The sequence below is a fragment of the Mytilus edulis genome, chromosome 12 (genome assembly GCF_963676685.1).
Source record: "Mytilus edulis chromosome 12, xbMytEdul2.2, whole genome shotgun sequence".
NCBI lineage: Eukaryota > Metazoa > Mollusca > Bivalvia > Mytilida > Mytilidae > Mytilus > Mytilus edulis.
This window is the reverse complement of record NC_092355.1, coordinates 64,234,976-64,257,620: the sequence shown is the minus strand read 5'-3', so window position 1 is coordinate 64,257,620 and position 22,645 is coordinate 64,234,976. Positions and strand designations below refer to the sequence as shown.

The 22,645-nt window shown below is 31.3% G+C and overlaps 2 protein-coding genes across 2 annotated transcripts in view; one reads left to right on the top strand and one right to left on the bottom strand.

The window, feature by feature from the left end:
• The first annotated feature begins 11,788 nt into the window (after positions 1-11,788).
• Positions 11,789-22,645, top strand: part of LOC139498927 (tubulin epsilon chain-like) — a 52,963-nt gene continuing 42,106 nt past the window's right edge. Inside the window, exon 1 of the mRNA XM_071287518.1 lies at positions 11,789-11,915. Coding sequence (XP_071143619.1) covers positions 11,906-11,915 — 10 coding nt within the window. The 5' untranslated portion in view covers positions 11,789-11,905. The remainder of the gene's footprint in view (positions 11,916-22,645) is intronic.
• LOC139498926 (tripartite motif-containing protein 2-like) lies at positions 17,187-21,172 on the bottom strand. The gene has a single exon (XM_071287517.1). It carries the CDS (start codon positions 21,111-21,113, stop codon positions 19,827-19,829), a length of 1,287 nt encoding a protein of 428 aa, XP_071143618.1. The 5' UTR covers positions 21,114-21,172; the 3' UTR covers positions 17,187-19,826.

The window sequence follows — 22,645 nt, the reverse complement described above, 5'->3', positions numbered from 1 at the left end:
CCGAAATTAATTAATATGATATAAACAACAAAGGGATTATAAGCTGCACATGTTATTATAATCACTAAAAGTTTGTTTAGCCTATGATAAGCTTCATACATTGTCATACACATTAAAATAAATACATTTTCTTGTACAAATGCTCCATACATACTTGATAATTATTTGGGTTGTTGTTGAGGTTTTTTTTTGTAAGTGCTAGCCAAAAAGCATTGCAATGGAGTTGAGCTTGCATATATATCTTAGTCATTGTTAGTTGTGACAATACATTTTGAATTGGAAGCAAAGTTTAATAAGGTATGAAATCAGACAAATTATTGGAAGGAAAAGGGTCATATATATATCTAACCTCTAATATTCAAAGTAAAAACAAACTACAACAAACACAAAATAATTTTATTCAATGACGCAAAGTGATTAATAATAAAATTACTTATTGTTCTATTTACATTTGCTGCCAAATGAAACCAGTGTTTTTTGTTAAATTCTGACCATCAAAGTTTGAAATATTTAATCTACGCATACATGTTTGTATTTAATGTATTTTTAATGTCTATGCTTTTGGTTTATAGTGGTATAATTTTGTGTCTTAATGTGCAGTAGTTCTTTAAGCACTTGTCCTCATCAAGTTGCAGTTATGTGTCTGCTCGGTACTTGTTTCGGAAATTTGCAAATGTTCGTTTCATAAACTTGTGTATCTATTTTAAGGTCTATCAGGAAATTGGAACTGATACTACAACTATGATTTATTATAAAGGACCTGCATTTGCTATGTACCTACAAATCGTTTTTTCCTTCTTGTAGTATTTTTAAAATTCTGTATTGTCAATAAACAACCAAGATGGCGGAATGTTTACATATATGGCATTGTGGGAAAACAAAATCTATCATCAATATTGAAATTTAGCGATATTACAGATTTTTTCACTACGATTTTAATATTTTCTTTAATAATGAAATATTTAGAGCACTATCGTTGTGAAATTACGTAGTTTTTGTAACAATGTTGTTGTAAAAACATTCCGGGATTGAACGGAAATTATCGAATGAAATTACTTGACCAATCAGTGAACTGATTGGGCGGCGCCAAAAAAAGTAAATATTTTGAAATATAAAACACCGTGATACAGCATGGCGATCAAAAGTGTAATTTGCAATGGCTTCTACTGGTATGTTTGTTCTTATCATCTGGGTAAACGACGATCCTAGCAAAGGCAACGTTGTGAAGGTTACTAACATCGCCGAGCCACGCAAAACCTTCAACGAATACAGTGTCGGTGAGAAAGTAACAGCAAAGTGCCCTGGTTTTCGTGGTGTACACAACGGTGTTATTGCAATGATTGGTTGTAAGTGCATATATATATATCTTAGTAGAAGTTGTGAATAAGGTTAAATAATTTTATCTCATTCTTAAGTTAAAATAGTTTTGAGAGAAAAAAAAAACATTTTTTCCAAATTAACTTCCTCCTTAACGGAGCACCAATGTTATGACCAGGGGCGTGTAATCAGTACCACACCCAAAAAAATGTAACTCCCTGTGGTCAAATTCACCATTAAATTTGTTTAACATTTATAAATAACTTTTATTCCCTAAAGATCTAAAATGAAAAAAATTGAAGAATATCATTATCTGCCAACAAAATTATTATATTTTTTTTTTAAAATAAGTTAATAAACTTGTTTAAGAATATATATACTGGTTTTGATTGCCAAGGAGACAACCGTCCACAAGAGAATAAAATGTCACAGAAATTTAAAAAGTTATTGGTCACCGTATGGCCTTCAACATTGATCAAAGTCCAAACTGTATAGTCTGCTTCAAATGGTCCCAAAATGATAATGAAAAACAATTCAAACAGGAAAATGAACAGCCTTATTAAAATATAAAAAATATATAACACATAAACAAAAGACAACCACTGAATATGGGCTACCGACTTGGGACAGACACATACATACATAATGTAAACATGTTAGTTGGATAAGAATGCATTCAAGGTCAGTTAAGATTATATGTTGTTTTTTAGGAAAATGTAAAACGTGAAAATGCTTATATTTTCTTGCATCATTGTCCACTAAAAGGCTTAAATTAATTAATAGATTTTGACGACAGGTATATATATGTCAGATTAAAATAAAAGACAATTATTAAAGAGCAGAGAAAAAGATAATTTATCATAAATTTATTATATCAATGATTGAAAAGGAAATACAAATGTAATGTCAGCCATGTAGTTGAGAGGAAAAATAAAGAACTGAGGAAGGCCAATGTCGGAAACGTCTTGAAAAATTCGTTCATTTAAACAATTAGATAATTTTGAAATAAAACATTTTGCAAATAGGCAGCAATTAAAATAAAATCTTGATAAAATTAAGAAGTAATTTGGATATCTGACATAACAAAAAGGAATATTTAATACACATCATTTATTTAATCATTCATGAATAATTTACATGAATAATTTAAAATCACAAGTCTAATAAAAATATGCATCAGAATGACTTTAACATTTTGATAGATTTTTTTAAATAAAAAAACTAATAACATATTTACAAAATGCAGAATGTACCCCTTTCTAGCTCTGATCATATTACATGTATATCTTGTAGTAATTGAGCAAATGTCTTGCAATTGTCAAAGTATGAAAATTAATTTTCTAATAATTATCTAATTTTGAAAAAAGCTTGTTTATAGCATTTTATATACTGTATCTGTATTTTAGCTTTAGAAGAGAAGAAGCAGCTGGAAGACTGTCTGAAAGGTGACCAGTTTAATCAGCTTGTAAAGACATATGTCAACAAAGACCAAGAGGAAAGAACAGAAAAGATCCCTGACAAGGTGTTTATCTTAAATATTGCATGGAAGGTCAAAACCAAGTGTAAAGTGTTTTTTCACGGTTCACTTTGACTATGATCATTATCATAAGTTACCATATTAAGCTCTTTAATAAACATCATTTCATTTTTATCTCTTGTGGAACGTTGTCTCATTGGCAATCATACCACATTTAAAAAATTTTTTTTTTTATAAATCTTATGGAGATCAAATTATTGATATTATAATCATAGCATACAGCTCTCACAAGCTTAGATATATATATATATATATATATATATATATATATAAAGGTTCAAATATTTAAAGAAGATTGATGGGGATTGTTGACCATTCGATTTTTTTTTAACTCAAAATAAAAAAAAAGATGCATTGTATGTAAGAAAATGAGTCATCTAGATATAAGAAAATGTGGTATGAGGCCTAAATTAAACTTTTGTTTGTTTCCCCAATACTGTCCTGCCAAGCCAGATGTGGGTAGATAGGTAGGAAAGTAATTTATTTTTTCCAAAAAGTTTGAATATTTTCGGACGATCCGACAAGCCTGAAAATCCAAAATGAAGAAAATAATATTTGACTCAGTTTTGACAATAAAATTTTATGAGTAGCACCAATTTTGAAGCGTCGGTCGGGATTTGGGAGACAAACAATATTTTATTTTAGGCCTGAGACCCAATGAAACAAATCTCCATCAAAGTCACAAAAAAAAGTAAACCATAATTGGTCAAAGTACAGTCTGTCATCAACATGGAGCCTTGGCTCACACCGATTAGCAAGCTATACAGGAACCCAAAAATGACTAGTGTAAAATGATTCATACAGGAAAACCAATAGTCTAATGTATATAAAATTGATAACTTCTTATGAACCACATCAACAAATGACAACTATATATTGCTTCTGAATATCGGATTCCTGACATATGACAGGTGAAAACAAATGCAGCAGGTTTTAACATTTTAATAGGTACCAACCTTTGCCCTTGTATATATTAAATATTAAGGCTATTATCATGAAAACATTATTTTTTATATCTTTTTTAGACATCTTCCAAAACTCCTGTAGTTGCAAAACCTGTCGTTCCTGTCAAAAAGCGCAAGATACAAAAAGAAAAGTCTACACCCAAACCAGTAGAGGTATGTATTTTTGGTATGAATGTTATCAACAGATTTTTTTCTTCTTATGTTATGAATATATATGAACGTTTCATAAATTCATCTTTTTTCTATTCTGGCACTATTCATGCTATTTAAATGATAGTACATGTAGTATCGCCTAAACGATTATAGTATTTTTTAAAATAAGAAAATGTGGTTTTAATGCCAATGCTCCATCTAAGACACAATATGAATACGATGTGGTATGAATGTCAAAGAGACGATTCTTCATCCAAGAAACAATGTATTTTAATGATTATTATGTAGTTAAAAGTAAAAATTATAGCTTTCAGAGCAGCCTTTTATGCAGAGAGTGCTTGCTCACTCAAAACTACAAGCTAGAAAGAACCCAAAAGTGATAATATAAACAAGAAATCACACTGTCTTATGATGAAAACACCATTGACCTATATTTTAAATTTTCAGAAAAACCTTGAGACAGTTGCCAGAGAACTGGAAGTAACAGAGCTTCACCAGCAGCTTGAGGAAAACCGGTAAGTACATAATTGGAAAATACATTTTGTATATCAAACCCACAACAGTAGGCTAATAAAGGGCTGCACTTTAGCGCATGATACGCCTGTTGCTCTTTTAACTCGTCTTTTATGCTTTAAATGAATTTATATGATCAACTAGAAAAAGTGTGAGCCCTGTCAAACACCCCCCCCCCCCAAATAATAAATAAAAATGCATGAAAAAATTGGCACTATTAAGGTCAATAGATATAAACAATTTATCAAAATTGCATAAAATTTTGTGAAAGTTTTAGTTATTGTCCCAATTTGGAAAATCCCCCCCTTTTTAAGCATAAAAATTCATAACACGGAAATGTAAAATCTGAAATTTATAAAAATTGAAAGGGAGCTTGCATCAATAGATATAAACAATTCACCAAAGTTTCATGGACATTGGTGAAAGCCTTTTTGAGTTATTGTCCAAAGTTAAAAATCCCCCTTTTTTTATGAATAAAGCCCCATTAATCCAAAACTTAAAATCTGAAATTTATAAAAATTGAAAGGGAGCTTTCATCAATAGATATAAACAATTCACCAAAGTTTCATCGACATTGGTGAAAGCCTTTTTGAGTTTATTGTCCGAAGTGTTGAAAATCCCCCCTTTTTTATGAATTAAGCCCCATAAATCTAAAACTTAAAATCTTAAATTTAAAAAAAAACGAAAGGGAGTTTACGTCAATAGATATAAGCAATTCACTCAAGTTTCAGGGAAATTGGTGAAAGTGTTTTTGAGTTATTGTCCGAAGTGTGGACGATGGACAGACAACGGTATACCATAATACGTCCCGTCTAAAAGACGGGCGTATAAAAATTGGTTACTTGTAAGTAACACCAAATGCCATTGAGATTCGATAAAGTAATTTAATATATATAAACATGTACATATGAACCTGGTGCAAGATAACACATCTATAAAAGTTACACATATTTATAGCATAAAATAATATTAAAGTTTTAATCTATTTTTATAATATTTTATTTTAAATCTAAATCATCAAAAAATGACAATGCTTAGTGTTTTTGTCCCAACATAACAAATTCTAAATTTTGTAGGTACTTACCAATCAGCCAAGTTATAAGAGAGTCGATGGATATCTTGGTAACCGATTGTCGACCAGCAACACCAGAGCGTGACGTTTGTATTGATTGTACAGTTCTACAGGAACAGGTCCAGTCCAACACCAACCAGATATGTGGTCTACAAAACCAGCTGCAGTCCTATAATAGCCAGCTCCTTTCAACAAAGAGCCAACTGCAGTCTTCACTAAACCTCAACCAGAGCTTACAACATCAACTTAGTATTCTCCAATACTATGTGCAGATAATGTGGAGTAAGAATCCGGTAAGAATTATCATGTAACTTAATACCAATAATTCTCCTCCTAAGATTTATGCTTATAGAAACAAACAGTTCTCCCATTGTACCCAAGTAGGTAAAAATAACATTATTTGAATATTTGACATAAATTAAATTGTTTAGTAGGGACATGATAAATAATTAAATAGATATTTAATCTAAAGATTAAAAAGCTTCATACAAAAAAAATATTGCAACAACTTAATATATATCTAAATACTTGTTAAATTAAATGTACCAGGCTTATCATTCTTATAATTTTTGTGACTCATAGATACAGGACTAAATTATGGATGATAAAGGTAATTTTACGGATCTCTGTCATTTACTGTATATAACTGAATATTGTTATTTTGTAAATTTTTATAGTTATATGTGCTAGAGTAGTACAGATAATGCCTAATAATGGTAACAAGCCAGTTGCCGAGTAATAGGGTAATGATTTTTTTTTATATTTCAGGGTTGGTTTCAGTCCTCACGCAATGACCCTAGTACTTGCTATAGAGGTGAGAGCAGCTTCCAACAAAACAGTAACAACAACCAACAGATATCAACTCCACAACCATCGACTCCTCAGCCATGAACTCCTCAGCCATCGACTCCTCAGTCATCAACTACTCAGTCATCAACTCCACAGCCATCAACAACTCAGTTAACTCCTCAGTCGTCAACTCCTCAGTCATCTACTCCTCAGTCAACTGACAACCATACATCTTTAAACAGAGTTACATTTGCCACTTCACAGAATGAAACTCTTGACATCAGCTGTATTCCAGTCAGTACAACACCAATTGCCAATTCATCATTCATTCAGGTATTATATCACTTAATTTTTTTTTAAAACCTTGAAACTGTATGTCTACCTTTAAATGTTAAAATTTTCCTCTAAATCAAAAATGAAAACTTGTAAATAAACTAATGAAAATGATTATTTCATTTTTAAAATAACAACATTTACACTGAAATAATAAAGCGTTAATGCTATATATACAAAGGATAATTTGGTATGATTGCCAAACGAGACAACTCTTCACAGGAGACAAAGACATTATCTCTTTGTCAACTATCATAGCTATGAAAAGCCCCAAAATGCTTGGAAAAAGCACTTGTTTTATTTATTTTTAGCAACAACAAAAAATCAACATGACCTAATTTGAAAGATACAAATGGATATAGGAAGACATGGTATGAGTGCCAATGAGACAACTCTCCATCAAAATAACAATTTATAAAAGTAAACATTATAGGTCAAGGTACAGCCTTCAACACAGAGCTGTGGCTCACACTGATCAACAAGCTATAAAAGAGGGACGAAAGATACCAAAGGGACAGTCAAACTCATAAATCAAAAATAAACTGAAAACTCTATTGCAAAAAATGATAAAAACGAACAGACGGCAATAGCACACACAACTTAGAAAACTAAAGAATAGTATAGAAATGTATAAAAGCCCCAAAATTACTAGTGAAAAACAGGATAACCAACTGTCTAATTGTCTAAAGTTTAATTCTTTACAATGCTATCGTTCTGATTGTTTAATGGTTTATTTTATTTTATAGAATACAGCAGCCTCTTCCACAGTTGCCTTTTACAACAACTACACACAGGTATTATATTTTTTATGCTTAACAAAGGGATGTCATGTTTTTTGGGTCTGTTTAATGAAATTGAAGGTGAATCAATGTTAAACTTAGTACACATGTCCCCTAAGATAAGTCATGTCTAATTTTAGGCCAAATTAGAACTATAAACCACTTTGGTCAACCCAGTATAGAAATAATAGTGCTTGTGTGGCAACTGTGTACTAAGGACAGAATTGTGTTTATTTAGATAATGGTAGAAATCAATGAGACAGCTACCAAATTTAATATTGAAGCAATAAAGAGATTTGTACACCTAAAAAATATTGCTTATTGATTTAATAACTTATTATTAATACTATTGAATTATAAATTTGAAACAAAATGAATTTTGATATATTTAGTAATAGCTTCTCTTTGTGTTATACTTAAAGTAAGTCACTTCTAGATATATTTTTATTTAAATATGAATATGTCATGTCGTTGATATTTAAAAAAACTCAAAAGTTAAATTTTATTGAACATGATCATGTATTTAAAAGCATATGACTACAATTTATTTTTAAATTCAGGAAATCCTAGAAGCCAAGGTTTCCAAAGTGAAAAACTTCAGCAAATGTGCAAAGGTACTACTGAGACTGCTATACAGTGACCAGGAACGTCAGGGGCGGAGTATATCAGGTGTAGCTGCTAATTCAAAGTATGAGGCCAAACCTGCATTACAACATCCTAACAGAATTCAGGTTATTTATGGTATGTAATAGAATGTATTAATTTCAGATTTTTACTGCTGTGAAGTCTTTAAACAAAGCACACAACCAAAATCTATGGGCAGCACACTAAAACTGCTTTCTACAGTTAAACTTATTTGTGTAATGATGTGTTTTGTACAAACTTAAAAAAAAAAAAAAAAGGATCTTGAACTTGTTCATCTTTCTTGCCTCTTTACCGGTAATACATTATCCTGCAAAATATTCTGATTGGCTGACGTTGTTTTCTATCAGCTCATAGACTTAATTTAGTCATAAAGTGTCATAGAACAATTTTAATACAATTGACTGGAATTGACTTTGAATCCATACCAAAAGAGACATGATAAATAATTATCATCCTTGTCAGCGTAAAAGTCAATATGAATACTTCAGACATTTGCAGTAGGATTAGCTATGTATTAGCTCTTTCAACAAATTCATTAACTGCTTTTTATTAGGTTACAACATCTCATAAACTTGAAATATATTGATTTTTTTTATTTTTACAGATATCATAATCAAGAAATGGCCCACTGTGTCAAAAAAAGAAATCAACGGCAAGCTAGCTGAATGTCTGAAACCAAGTGCCAGCAAGTAATTGAGTTTGTTCAAGAAAATGAAGGATTTTGTTTCCACGTTTGCTTTAACTGTCTTTTACAAATAGTGCATTTTTTTTAGACAAATATTTATATTTTTCATGATACTTGATATGTATGAGCCATTTCCCAATGATTGTTTAAAAATAGAGGTTCAATTTTAGTAATTTCTTATGTGACAACTGCATGTATTTATTTTCTATATTGTTATCAAATGTTGAAGTTTAATAAATTTTATTTTTCATAGAATTGGTTTTTTTTTAATAATATTGAATTATGGGATAGATATATTTGAAACACCTTCAAAAACCATAACAGAAGCAAAAAATTAGGATATCTGCAAACCCAACAGAACTTCTAATGAATTAATTAGAAAAATTGCTTAATAATTTAGGGTTTCCCTACAATGTTGGTAATGTTTTCCTGACTGGTTTGCAGATTTTTAATGAATGATTTGGGGAAATATTCCAAAAGATTCAGAGAAATTTTCTAAATAGTTTTTGAAAATATTTTCAATGATTCGGAAAAGATTTCCAAATGATTTGGAGAATATTTCCGAATGATTTGGAGAATATTTCCGAATGATTTGGAGAAATTTTCCGAATGTTTTGGAGAAATTTTCCGAATGATTCGGAGAAAATTTCCAAATGATTTGGAGAATATTTCAGAATGTTTTGGAGAAATTTTCTGAATAATTTGGAGAAATCTTCCGAATGAGTTGGAGAATACTTCCGAATTATTCGGAGAAATTATCCGAATGTTTTAGTGAATTTCCAAACTAATTATAATTTTCCGACCTAACTTCGGAGTATTTGGACAACTCCGACAGCTTTTCCAAGGTCAATTCGGAGTATTCGGACAACTCCGACCTTTTTTCTGAGGTCAGTTCGGAGTTTTCTGATAACTCCGAATAATTCACGAATAGAATGCGGAATTTTAAATAAATCTCCAAACAAAAGTTTGGAATTCCGAATATATGCGGAGACCAGCTTGGATTTTTTTTCAAAAACCTCTCATTTTGCACGAAAATATTTTTTTGGAGCTCGGAGAAGTCCGAATACTCCGAACATAAATTTCCGAACTAACATTTGGAATTTCCTGCTAGAGGTCAGGTATTTTATTACAAAATGTACAATGAATTTATTTTTGTTTTTTGTAGAGTGGTAATTATGATGAATCATTAAGCAGCTTTATCAGAAATGTTGATTCCCGATATGATGATCCATGGATTTAGGAAAACTTTTGTGGATATTTGAATTCGTGGTTTTGCTGAAATTTGCATATAGACATTTATAGAAAATCTGTAACTCGTCGAACATTTGATTTCATGGTCCATCAAAACCTTGAAAAATCCAAGAAAATTGTCATCCAACAAATCCTTGAAATAATACATGATTTCACTGTATCTGTATAAATTATGGTGATTTTTTTTTAATGGAGTCAGCATTATCATGATTATGGAAGATGCCAAATTCATTTATATAATAATCTGTAAGAAATTAAGTTAAAACTATTAATAGAAACATTTTTTATATCAAACAATATTGTATAGCTAAAACAATTGAAGTATTCATCCTGGCACGTTTATGCAGTAATTATTTTATTTCATCTGTTCAAATTTTCACATCTCACAACAATAGAATTAAAATTAGAAATAATATAACCAAACCAAGGGAGATAATCCATTTTTAAAACAATATCTAAAATTTAAAAAAACAAATATATTTTTTGAAGTTTCGAAATGTTATCATGGTTATTGCTATACCATAATCATGATAATATTCATTATAAAGTTAGGAAAGTTGACAATTACAAATCACTTAAATTCTTTGATATATTTAATTGCTTTTGTTTATGTCAGGCAGTGCTTCAAAAATATGGGAGATAACTTTGAATTTAGAGGTTTTAATTTATTTTAATTTTAATTTTATTTTAGGCTGTTGGACATAAGATATATGGTACACAATATATGTTTATTTATATTTTGGGCTGTAGGACATAAGATGTATGGTACACAGTATATTTGTATTTAAGGCTGTTGGACATAAGATGTATAACGCACATTATATTTTTATTTAGGGCTGTTGGACATAAGATGTATGGTACACATTATATTTTTATTTAGGGTTGTTGGACATAAGATGTATGGTACACAGTATATTTTTATTTAGGGCTGTTGGACATAAGATGTATGGAACACATTATATTTTTATTTAGGGCTGTTGGACATAAGATGTATGGTACACAGTATATTTTTATTTAGGGCTGTTGGACATAAGATGTATGGTACACATAATTTTTTTATTTAGGGCTGTTGGACATAAGATGTATGGTACACAGTATATTTTTATTTAGGGCTGTTGGACATAAGATGTATGGAACACATTATATTTTTATTTAGGGCTGTTGGACATAAGATGTATGGTACACAGTATATTTTTATTTAGGGCTGTTGGACATAAGATGTATGGTACACATTATATTTTTATTTAGGGCTGTTGGACATAAGATGTATGGTACACAGTATATTTTTATTTAGGGCTGTTGGACATAAGATGTATGGTACACAGTATATTTTTACTTAGGGCTGTTGGACATAAGACGTATGGAACACATTATATTTTTATTTAGGGCTGTTGGACATAAGATGTATGGTACACAGTATATTTTTATTTAGGGCTGTTGGACATAAGATGTATGGTACACATTATATTTTTATTTAGGGCTGTTGGACATAAGATGTATGGTACACAGTATATTTTTATTTAGGGCTGTTGGACAGAAGATGTATGGTACACAGTATATTTTTATTTAGGGCTGTTGGACATAAGATGTATGGTACACAGTATATTTTTATTTAGGGCTGTTGGACATAATATGTATGGTACACATTATATTTTTATTTAGGGCTGTTGGACATAAGATGTATGGTACACAGTATATTTTTATTTAGGGCTGTTGGACATAAGATGTATGGTACACAGTATATTTTTATTTAGGGCTGTTGGACATAAGATGTATGGTACACAGTAAAGAGAACAGTTATCCGATGTTATAAGGAGAGCTGCTGAGTTCTGTGACTGTCTACAATGTTTCTTTATACTACATTCCATGGGCGGAGGTAACATATTTAACTTTATACTACAATTTACAACACACAAGGTGATTTGATTCAAATCATTACAGTAAATTTTCCTCCTTAATGATATAGTGAAAAGTGACGTTATACACAAATCAATTAATTTGATGGTGATTCTTTCTGAACTATATTTTCCTTATGTGATAGAACGACTTAATGGTCTCCTGTTAACTTCAAGTGCGGGAGGTTGCTGGTTCCAACCCTGGCAAAGGCGGATCCAGGGGGCCCGGCCCCCCCCTTTAGTGGGAAAAATTTGGTTGTTTATATAGGAAATTGTTGAAGCATGATTGGAGCGGGCCCCCCCTTAGGTCAGTCAGCGTGCCCCCACTTAGGAAAAGTTCTGGATCCGCCACTGCCTGGTCAGGTCAAACCAAAAACTTTAAAATTGGTATTTGCTTCCTCTCCACTAAGCATGCAGCATTAAGCAGTAAGAGCAAAAACTGGTTAGTTTGGGTTTAGTTAGAATAATGCATAGAAAAATTGTAACACATCTTCCTACAGACTATTAACTTGTGAACTAAAAATGTAGCAAGCGAAACAAGGGCTAGTGTGATTGTATCACACAAAGCAAGGTTAATATTCATATTGCATTCTGGTAGCATGTTCCTGTCATGCTGAGTCTTAAATCAGAGTTTTATCATGTTTAGTCTTCAGAAATTACCCTCTTTCACTGCAGTGAATCACATAACACCAGCAAAAGTAATGCTTGGCTGAATTTATTTGTGTGTACTGCAAATCTGTTTAGAAATTCATTTTTTGATTGTCTCCCTTTTTTCACAAGAATATTGACTTATACTTTGAGTGTCTTTTTTACCTTGCTGTACAGTTTATTTTATTTTTGTTTATATTTTAAGACATCTATTTTTCATAGCAGTAAACATAAGAACTATGTTATGTTTAATACCTAGCTTATCATTGATGTTTGATGCTGAAGGGGACCCACCACATGTTAACACACTGTGTATCTTTATCCATTCAATGAAACTTCTCATTTATTTAAACATTTGTTTTTAATGGAGATTTATTCTGGGAATTTGTTTACTGGGTAGACTTTCAGATACAAAATCAGAATTATTTGGACAATGTTAAAAGGACTAGACAATATTTCTGAATATGTTATAACCTATGACATTTTATTCCAATGTTTATGGCAGAAATCTCAATTAATACATTTTAAAGAGTTCATGATTGCAATGAGAATGTTCTATTTAGTTTGCTTAATAAAACAGACATTTTCTGATATGCAGTCTATTTAATACCTGTCTTAATACTTCAAACAGAGAAAACAAAAGCTGTGTCCAGACTTTTTTGCTTTGTCTTTTTAAGATATTAATTTAAATAATTTTATCAGTAGACAAAAACAAGTACCAACAAACAACAGTGAAAGTGGATCAATTGTTTGTTTTCTTTATAGTTATTTTTTTCACTGGTACAAAAATTGCAGTAGTTGCAGGGAAGCCTTAATACTTATTTATTTAATGTAAAATTGGTGTATCCTCAAAACCTTTGTAGTTGTTATTGTTTAATAAAAATAAATGGATGGTCATAATTTCATCATAAATCACTAGTTGTCTCTTTTCAAAATGAAGAACAGCAATAAAAGTACTGTTCCTTTGACATGCAATTACACAATGTTCACAGAATGTACATCAGCCTAGTATTTTCTTTTCTCTCTCTCCTATATTTAATAATAATGTAGTCTGCTGTTGTCTGTTCTATAGTCGGGTTGCTGTCTCTTTGACACATTCCCCATTTTCATTCTCAATTTTATTTAATAATAATAATATAAGAAAGAAAATGTGGTATGATTGCCAATGAGACAACTATCCACAAAAGACCAAAATGACACAGACATTAACAACTATAGGTCACCGTACGACCTTTAACAATGAGCAAGCCCATACCTCATAGTCAGCTATAAAAGGCCCCGATAAGACAATGTAAAACAATTCAAACCAGAAAACTAACAGCCTTATTTATGTAAAAAAAAAATGAACGAAAAACAAATATGTAACACATAATCAAACGACAACCACTGAATTACAGGCTCCTGACTTGGGACAGGCACATACATAAATAATGTGGCGGGGTTAAACATGTTAGCAGGATCCCAACCCTCCCCCTAACCTGGTACAGTGGTATAACAGTACAACATAAGAGCAAACTATAAAAATCAGTTGAAAAAGGCTTAACTCATCAGATGGACAAAAATACAAGTGGAGGTTTGTAATCATTTTCTGGGATATAAATGTGGTCTCACTGTGAAAAACAAAAGTTGATCATCTAAAAATGTCCACTGATCAAAATCATGTGGGTCATTGAGATTTATAATACTTATTTTCAGGACAAATTAATGAAATGAATCCACTTACATAATATTGTTTAAAAAAAATTATCATGTATAATTTCTGTGATATCAATACTTCATTGTATTTGTGCATGTAATATATTTATAAATAAATGGGGAATGTGTCCCATGACACAGATGATGCCCCAAATTGCTAATGTATAAAGTTAGAAAGGGACATAACTGAAGAACAGTAAAAGTGACGCTACCCAAAAATGTTCATGATCTGAGGTTTGTGGTACATTGTAATAAGTATTGTGTGTAAGTTTCCTAACATTTGGTTGAGGCCAACTTAAGTTAGAGAACTGAAACTTAATAAATAGAGTTTTTTTTTCATTTATAAAGGGGCATAACTTTAGAATGGTTAAATTGAGGACACCAAAATTCAAACTTGATCTGTGTTTAATGGTAACAAGCATTGTGTATAAGTTTCATAACATTTGGTTGAGACAAACTTAAAGGAAGATGTGGTGTGAGTGCCTATAATGAGATAACTTTCCATCCAAATAACATTTTATTAATTTAAAAGGAAACCATTATAGGTCAATGTCAGTGGTATGATTGCCAATATGATGCAGCTACCCACCAGAGTCAGAAGGTTGGGGTTATACAACTTTTATTCACTGTGCAGCCTTCAACAATGAATGTATTCACTATAATAAATAAGCATTAAATGACCCAAGCATGACAAAAAATGAAATAATTAAAAATGACATAACCAACTGCTGCATTTAGGCTAAAAAAATATATATATGGAAAACAACAGAGTTACAGGCTCATGACTTTGGGTTACAAGCAATAACAAGAATGTGTCCTCAGTACACGAATGCCCCACTCGCACTATCATTTTCTATGTTCAGTGGACCGTGAAATTGGGGTAAAATCTCTAATTTGGCATTAAAATTAGAAAGATCATATCATAGGGAACAAGTGTACCAAGTTTGAAGTCGATTGGACTTCAACTTCATCAAAAAACTACCTCGACAAAAAACTTTAACCTGAAGCGGGACAGACGGACGGACGAACGAACGAACGGACGGACAAACGAACGGACGCACAGACCAGAAAACATAATGCCCCTCTACTATCGTAGGTGGGGCATAAAAAATGTTGTGGGTGCACAACCCTACCTGTAAACATAATGGTAAACCAGGAAGTGTAACATCACAACATATCTATTCACATCTCTATTATAATATTGAACTTGTCCTTTGCATTATGTAAATCAGTTCAGACCATAAACAAAAATGATATAAACAGTTCACACCAAATCCATGAACACATATTAAATTATGAGGTAGAAGAGGGGTGTTCAAAATTCCAAACCCAGGAGAAAGGGGAGGGGGTGTTTTTATCATATGTGAATGTCCCAATTCAAATGTATAACTAGTCGAAAAAAAGGGGGGTTCCAATACCTAGAAACCTCACCCTTTTGTCAAGTTTTGATCAACCCATTCCTCAACTCAGTAAACCTTCACTCTCTTCTGATATTTTGACCGTCTTGGATTTCTGATGTGCATGATACTGTAGATTTGATTCATGGCTGTGTCTGGTCAAGGACTTGTAAATTTTTCACACTATACAGCTATAGACATATATGTTTACCACATTCTTGTTCTGATATGCATGTAGTATTTACCATTGGAATTACACACTATCTATTGATCTGTCTTCATATTTTGTATGAAATGATGACAATTGTCATGATACAAATGTACTATATCGCAGATCAAATTTATTCAGTCATAGTGTGTTAATTTACGTTTTTTGATTGAGTTTTTCTATGTTGTGATGTATGTTATGCTATTGTTTCAGAAAAAAGGAGAAGGTTTGGTACCATTAAAACGTTTAATCCCGCTGCAAATGTTTGTACCTGTCCTAAGTCAGGAATCTGATATACAGTAGTTGTCGTTTGTTTATGTAATTTATACATGTTTCTTGTTTTTTATATAGATTACACCATTGGTTTTCCCGTGTGAATGGTTTTACACTAATAATTTTGGGGCCCTTTATAGCTTGTTGTTCAGTGTGAGCCAAGGCTCTGTGTTGAAGGCCGTACATTGACCTATAATGGTTTACTTTCATAAATTGTTATTTGGATGGAGAGTTGTCTCATTGGCACTCACACCAAATCTTCCTATATATATTCATTCATATATTTTATGTCGGGGCCTTTTATTGCCAATAATACGGTATGGGTTTTTCTCATAGTTGAAGGCCTTATGGTTGCCTGTTATTGTTTGCATCTACTTAATTTGAACTTTGGTGAATATTTGTCACATTAGCACTGACATACCCCATCTACTTATTTTTATAGCAAAATTTCTAGTGAACTAAATATTAAAATATCACCTATTAGAAGTCTTCCTGCAAGATTGATCTACACTGGTGTAGGTGTTTTCAAAACCTAATGACAAAAAATTAAACTTCAATCCAGTAAGAGAATGGAAACAAAAAATTCAGCAATTTTCCATTTGGAAAGGGGCATGTTCATTCATTTTTTTATGTAAAAAAGGCTGTTAGTTTGAATTGTTTTACATTGTCATTTCGGGGCCTTTTATAGCTGACTATGCGTTATGAGCTTTGCTCATGTTGAAGGCCGTATGGTGACCTATAGTTGTTAATTTCTGTGTAATTTTGGTCTCTTGTAGACAGTTGACAATCATATCACATCTTCTTTTTTATATGACTCAAGAATGATAAAAGTGATGCCAGCAAAATTCTTTGATCTGTGTTTTGTGGTAATAATCATTGTATATAAGTTTCATAATATTTGGTTAAGGTAAAGTAAAGTTAGAGAACGGAAACCAATTTCGGGTCATAAGGACGGACAAGGGTAAAACTTTATGCCCCCTCTGTTCAATGCTGTTGTGGCAGGGGCATAAAAAATAAAAGACATCTACATGTAGATTGTATTTAATTTTAATCAAGAGAAAAACTTAAACCTGCACTGAAAACCATATACACTGTATATGAAGGCACTTGTTACAAATACAATAAACAGTTTTTAAGAAAAAAGGTTAGAAAATATATCACATTGTATTTCCATGCCAAGGCACCAAAATTTAGGAAAAATTGTACATAATATCACAGATATATTGTTTAAGTTCATGCAGAAATGCACAATAGAAATAAATATGATAAATGCCACAAAAGGAATGCCTACTTCATTATCAAATGAACATAATATGCACTGATTTAAACCTTTTAGCATCTGTTTAGTGTCCACAAAAGTAAAATTAATTATTATAGAACAAGCCATTTATACAACTGAACATGTCAATGTGCATTTAAAAATTAAAAAAAATGCCTGTATTTTTAAAACTTCAAAGAGTACAGTCATTGATAGTGTCCTGTTGTAAAAATGTATTCATTGATATATTAAATATTCATGGCTTATGGTAAATATTTTTGAAATTGATGGTGTGGAAAAAACTTTACTTTCAACATTTCTTAATCAACTGTCTTTAACTTTATTTTAATTTCTGCTTTTAAAATCAAACTCAGATAATTCAGAAAAACACCTTTTAACATTGTTTAACAATTAATATGTTATGTTATAAAAAAGGTTGTACGCTAGCTAAAATGTTTATCGTGTATATCACAATGTATATAGGCAGGTGTCATACAATGACAGTCTTACAGAAAAAACATATCTACTAGTAAAAAAATATTACACAAACATCATGAACATGACACATGTATCATATATGCATGTGTGCATGAAATTCACATACATGTACTTTGGCTTCTTGCTCAATGTTGTAATAAAAAAATATCCAACCTGGGATTTAGTCCTTAGTTATAAGTAAAAAATAAACATACATCTAACATGTCTAATGTGTAAACTGTCAAAAAAATTGTTGCATATATCATTGTATATCTTGTAGCTTTTCATCAGCTTTCATGGCTTTATAAGGAAAATGTAAATCATGTTCTGACATATAAAATCAATGATACTCTTTTTTTTTAGATGACAATGAAAAAATAAATAAACATTCATGACAAATAAGCATGATATGTGATACATGTACATTATCAATGGCACAGTAACAATTATCATGTCAAATTAAATACTGTTAATGTACATCTATCGTCATTGTATAAGTTACAGTACTTACATGTACTTATTTATGACAATCTGACATAAAATATTTAAAATTCAACCAATAAAAGCTCTTTGGAAATGATATTTTGAACAAATAACATAAATAAACCTCAACTCAAGTGACTGTGTATAAGACATGAAATATATATAAACAATACTTATCTTCATCATGTTTATGTACTGTACATGTAATGACGAGTTAACTCTCTGTTTGTCTTTAGTTAGTATAAATTATAATCAGTGCATAGTAATCTAATATACCATGTATACATCTTGTACATTGTAAAATATATTTCAATCATGGCATGGAGAATCAACATAATTCATGCTTCTGAAATAAAATATAAACAATTGCAAATAATTAAATAATCATGATAATGGACAGTTAGAGCTCAGACATAAATAAGTCTGAATTTGCTTTTGACTCATAGAGGTCTAAATTTGTAAGTTTTAGGATTTGTCTCCCTTATAATTAATGCAAGATAAAATACGACTAAAATAAGTCAAATACTGTTAAGCAAGAAATAATTGACCAGAATCAAAAAGTTGCAAATGTTGACTCCTACAACATGTACAAGTCGATAAGTTATCAAAATTGGTTAACTTCAAGACCCACGCATATTTATAAAAAGGTCATGCATCTAAATCAAATAATGACAACATTGAAAGACGATGCTTTGTCTTCTATAGAAAAATATGAATGAGAGTCTAAAAAATCGGAGATAATGTTAATTATCCTTACAAAACAACCACCTAGAACCACACTAAATGAGGTAAAACATCTGTGTTTAGTAAGGATGTTCAATTAAATAATTAAATATAGATAGCTCAAGTCCTTGTGAACTCTCAGACAGGTTTTTGCTGTCATACATGTAGGTGGTGTACTTTGGCCACCAAGTAAAATTAAGTTTTTTCATCAACATAAATAGACCTAAACAAGTCTGTCATTTTCTGACTTAAATAAGTCTAAAATTTAAAACACATTTTATAATCATGATAATAAATACATGTTTTGACTTCCTTAAGTCAAAAACAAAAATGGACTTGTTTATGTCTGAGCTCTGACTGATGGAATGGGGGAGATTTTAAATAGTACATAGGCATGACAGGTACATGTTCATACATTTTCTTATATAATAAAATATACAATGCTATATATGTTGAACAAAATACATATATACATGTAATACAAGTATACTTTCATTTGTAATATTATGCATGTAATTGTTTTTATATTAATTTATTAATACTATTTAATTTAATACACTTTAATCATTATAATATCCAATTCATTAAAGTTAAAGATTGTCAGTTGTCAAAATGCAAAAATTGTAAATCATATACATCCATCAAATATTATCAAGGATATCTTTTTAATTTAATACATTTATTTCTGATTCATTTAAATTGAAGATTGTCAGTTGTCAGAATACATCTTTTAGCCATTCCATCTAAAAACTCTCACTTCAGCGAACTGTTCACCGACAAGTAAAACAGCAATGTCCCCTTTATGAGTCACTGCTACATTTAAAGGCTTTGCTTCATTTCCTATTGCGTCTGTATCTTCAATAAGGCACTTGATATGTCTTCCCTTTTTGTCAAAAATTTCTACTCTGAAATTTCCTGCATCAGCCACTATAATGTTATTGTGACTATCTGTTGCAACTCCCATGGGACAGGAGAGTTGACCATGACCTTCACCTGTGATGCCGAACTTATGTTTAAATTCACCCGTACTGTCAAACACCTGAATACAGTTATTTCCACAATCAGAAACGATAATGTGGTTTTTCTGATTGATGGTAATAAAGTTTGCAGAAAGAAATCTTTTCTCTCCAGAACCTTTACTTCCAAATTTAGTTGAAAATTTTCTCTTGTCAGTGAAAATCATTATTGTGTGACTTTCTAAGTCAGAAATAACTATTTGATGACTACTATTTATAGCTATACCACTAGGTTTAGCAAATTTATAAAATTCACCAATGTCTTCTAAAAGTTTCCCGTCCATATTATAAACTCTCATAATTGATGAACCAGCATTTGCAACAGCTACAAGAATATTTCCATCTCGCATAAAAGTGAGCCCACTTATCTTGCAATTCATACAAGTGATTCGGCTTAATAATATTCCGGTATTCGAAAAAACAAGTATTCTTGAGCCACTTCTATCAGATATTGCGTATTGGCCAGTTTGACTAATGGCTAAATCGTATGGCTTATGAAAGTCTATCAAGGTACCTCCAAACTGTCCAAACTTCAGTATCATTTTATCTCCTTCAACAAACACATAGTCTTTTTTCTCACTGTCAGAACGTTGAAGTGCTGGGTATAAATATGAATCACCACTTGCCCCACTTTGGTCTGTAAATTGACTGTTATTAGGCTCAGAATTTGGGTTTATTGTTCTAGGAGGGGCCGGACGTGCCGGGGTCGAAAGAGCATCCAACAAACTTTTGATATGAAAGTTATCGGGGAAAGATTCAACACCACCCGCGGGAATCTGTATGATTTGCTTACATTCAGGGCATGGAAAATTGCCAACTTTGTCAAAATTTCTGCCGAATATATATCCCCTGATGCAATTTTCACAGAAAGTATGCAAGCATGATAGCGCTTTCGGGTGATCATAGTTTCCTAAGCAGATGGCACACGTTAAATGGTCGTCTTTTATCTTTGAACGTAAAGTTTTCTGTGGAACAGTTTGTCCCTGACTGAAAGATGCCATGTTGTTTGTTTTTAGAAATGAGCTTCAATTTCCGCCGTTAGTTTAACCTCCCTATAAGAGGAAGTCTTGTTGTTAATGAATACTAAGCGATGTTTTTACAAATTTGACACTTCCTTTAATAATTTGAACAATGAAAATCCCCATATATAATTTCATGTTGACTAATAAGCCATAGAAATAGACTATAAATATAAGTGACATTTAGGGAGGTAAATAGATTTTTACCGTTACAATATGACTAAAACCCAACATGTTATGACTATGAAGATATAGCTGAAGACCAAAGCTGAAAAACAAACGACACGTACCTAGTTGTGAATTTATGTCATGTCATGGATTTGAGTTGTCTAAATGATTATTATGTCTTGGAAGATAATTAATTTTTGTTTCTGTTAAACTTATTTTGTAGTGATACCTGTAAAAAGTCATATATATTTTTTCATTTATCATATATTTAGCCCATTTGTATAAGGGAAAAAGGGGGTGTGGAGTGAGGGTCCACTGTAAGGTTGTATACGATAAGTTAATTAATAATTGTTTGCTTTTTTGCCTTAAATAAGGATCTGGAGTTTTTTTTTTTATTTTGGGGAAATAGTGCAATTTTGAATGTAAAAAAATAAAAGCAATATATAGAAAAATAAAGAATAGAGATTAGTGAATGCATAGATATATATTAAAGCTTAAGAATAGAGGAAGAAGTGCAAAGTTTTTATAGAATATCAGGTGTAAAACTTCATGATAAGCCAATGGTGCGAAGCTACCATCTGAGGGATTATGACTGAACGCCTCTAAGTCAGAATCTCGCCCAAAAATTTAACGATACTTTATGCATCTCGGCCTTGGGAGGCAACGATAGACGGGCGACGGACCTACCTAGGCGTCCCCGGTGGTAAAGCCACAGATGGTTTTCTTAATAAGGTAAACAAATTTTTTTAGAAGTTATGTTGGTGAATTCTGGAACGTATAGCTATGCATTTGTAATGTTCCAAGGTGGATTGAAAACTTTTCTACAAACCATATTGCATGCATGTGCACTTTTAAATTGGTAAAATATATTTAAGCGATTTTGTTCCATCCTCAAAAATAACATGCTAAACAGTATATTAATTATCAATTATCTTTATAAAGAATGACACTTTTAATTTATGTTGCATTTAATTATTAAGGAATCAGATGTTTTCATTAAATTTATATTGTTTCAGGTACTGGATCTAGTGTTGGTACATTTATATTGAATTTGTTGGAAGAAGACTATCCTGATGTATATAGGTAAATAGTGACTTGGATGTAGAGTTGTCTCTTTGGCACTGTAAGTACTTATACAACATCTTCCTATATCTAAGGACTATAAGATGAACTAAGAATTTTATATATTTGTTTTTTGTTTGTGTGGATTGCTGTTTTATTTATTTATCTGTCTCGGTTGGCTGAAGTTGTTTCTGATCAGTGACTTATTCAACCAATGTTTTTTTCCAAATACTCATTAAAGACTCATTAAATGTCTTTTGGATTTTTTATGCACCATTTATGGT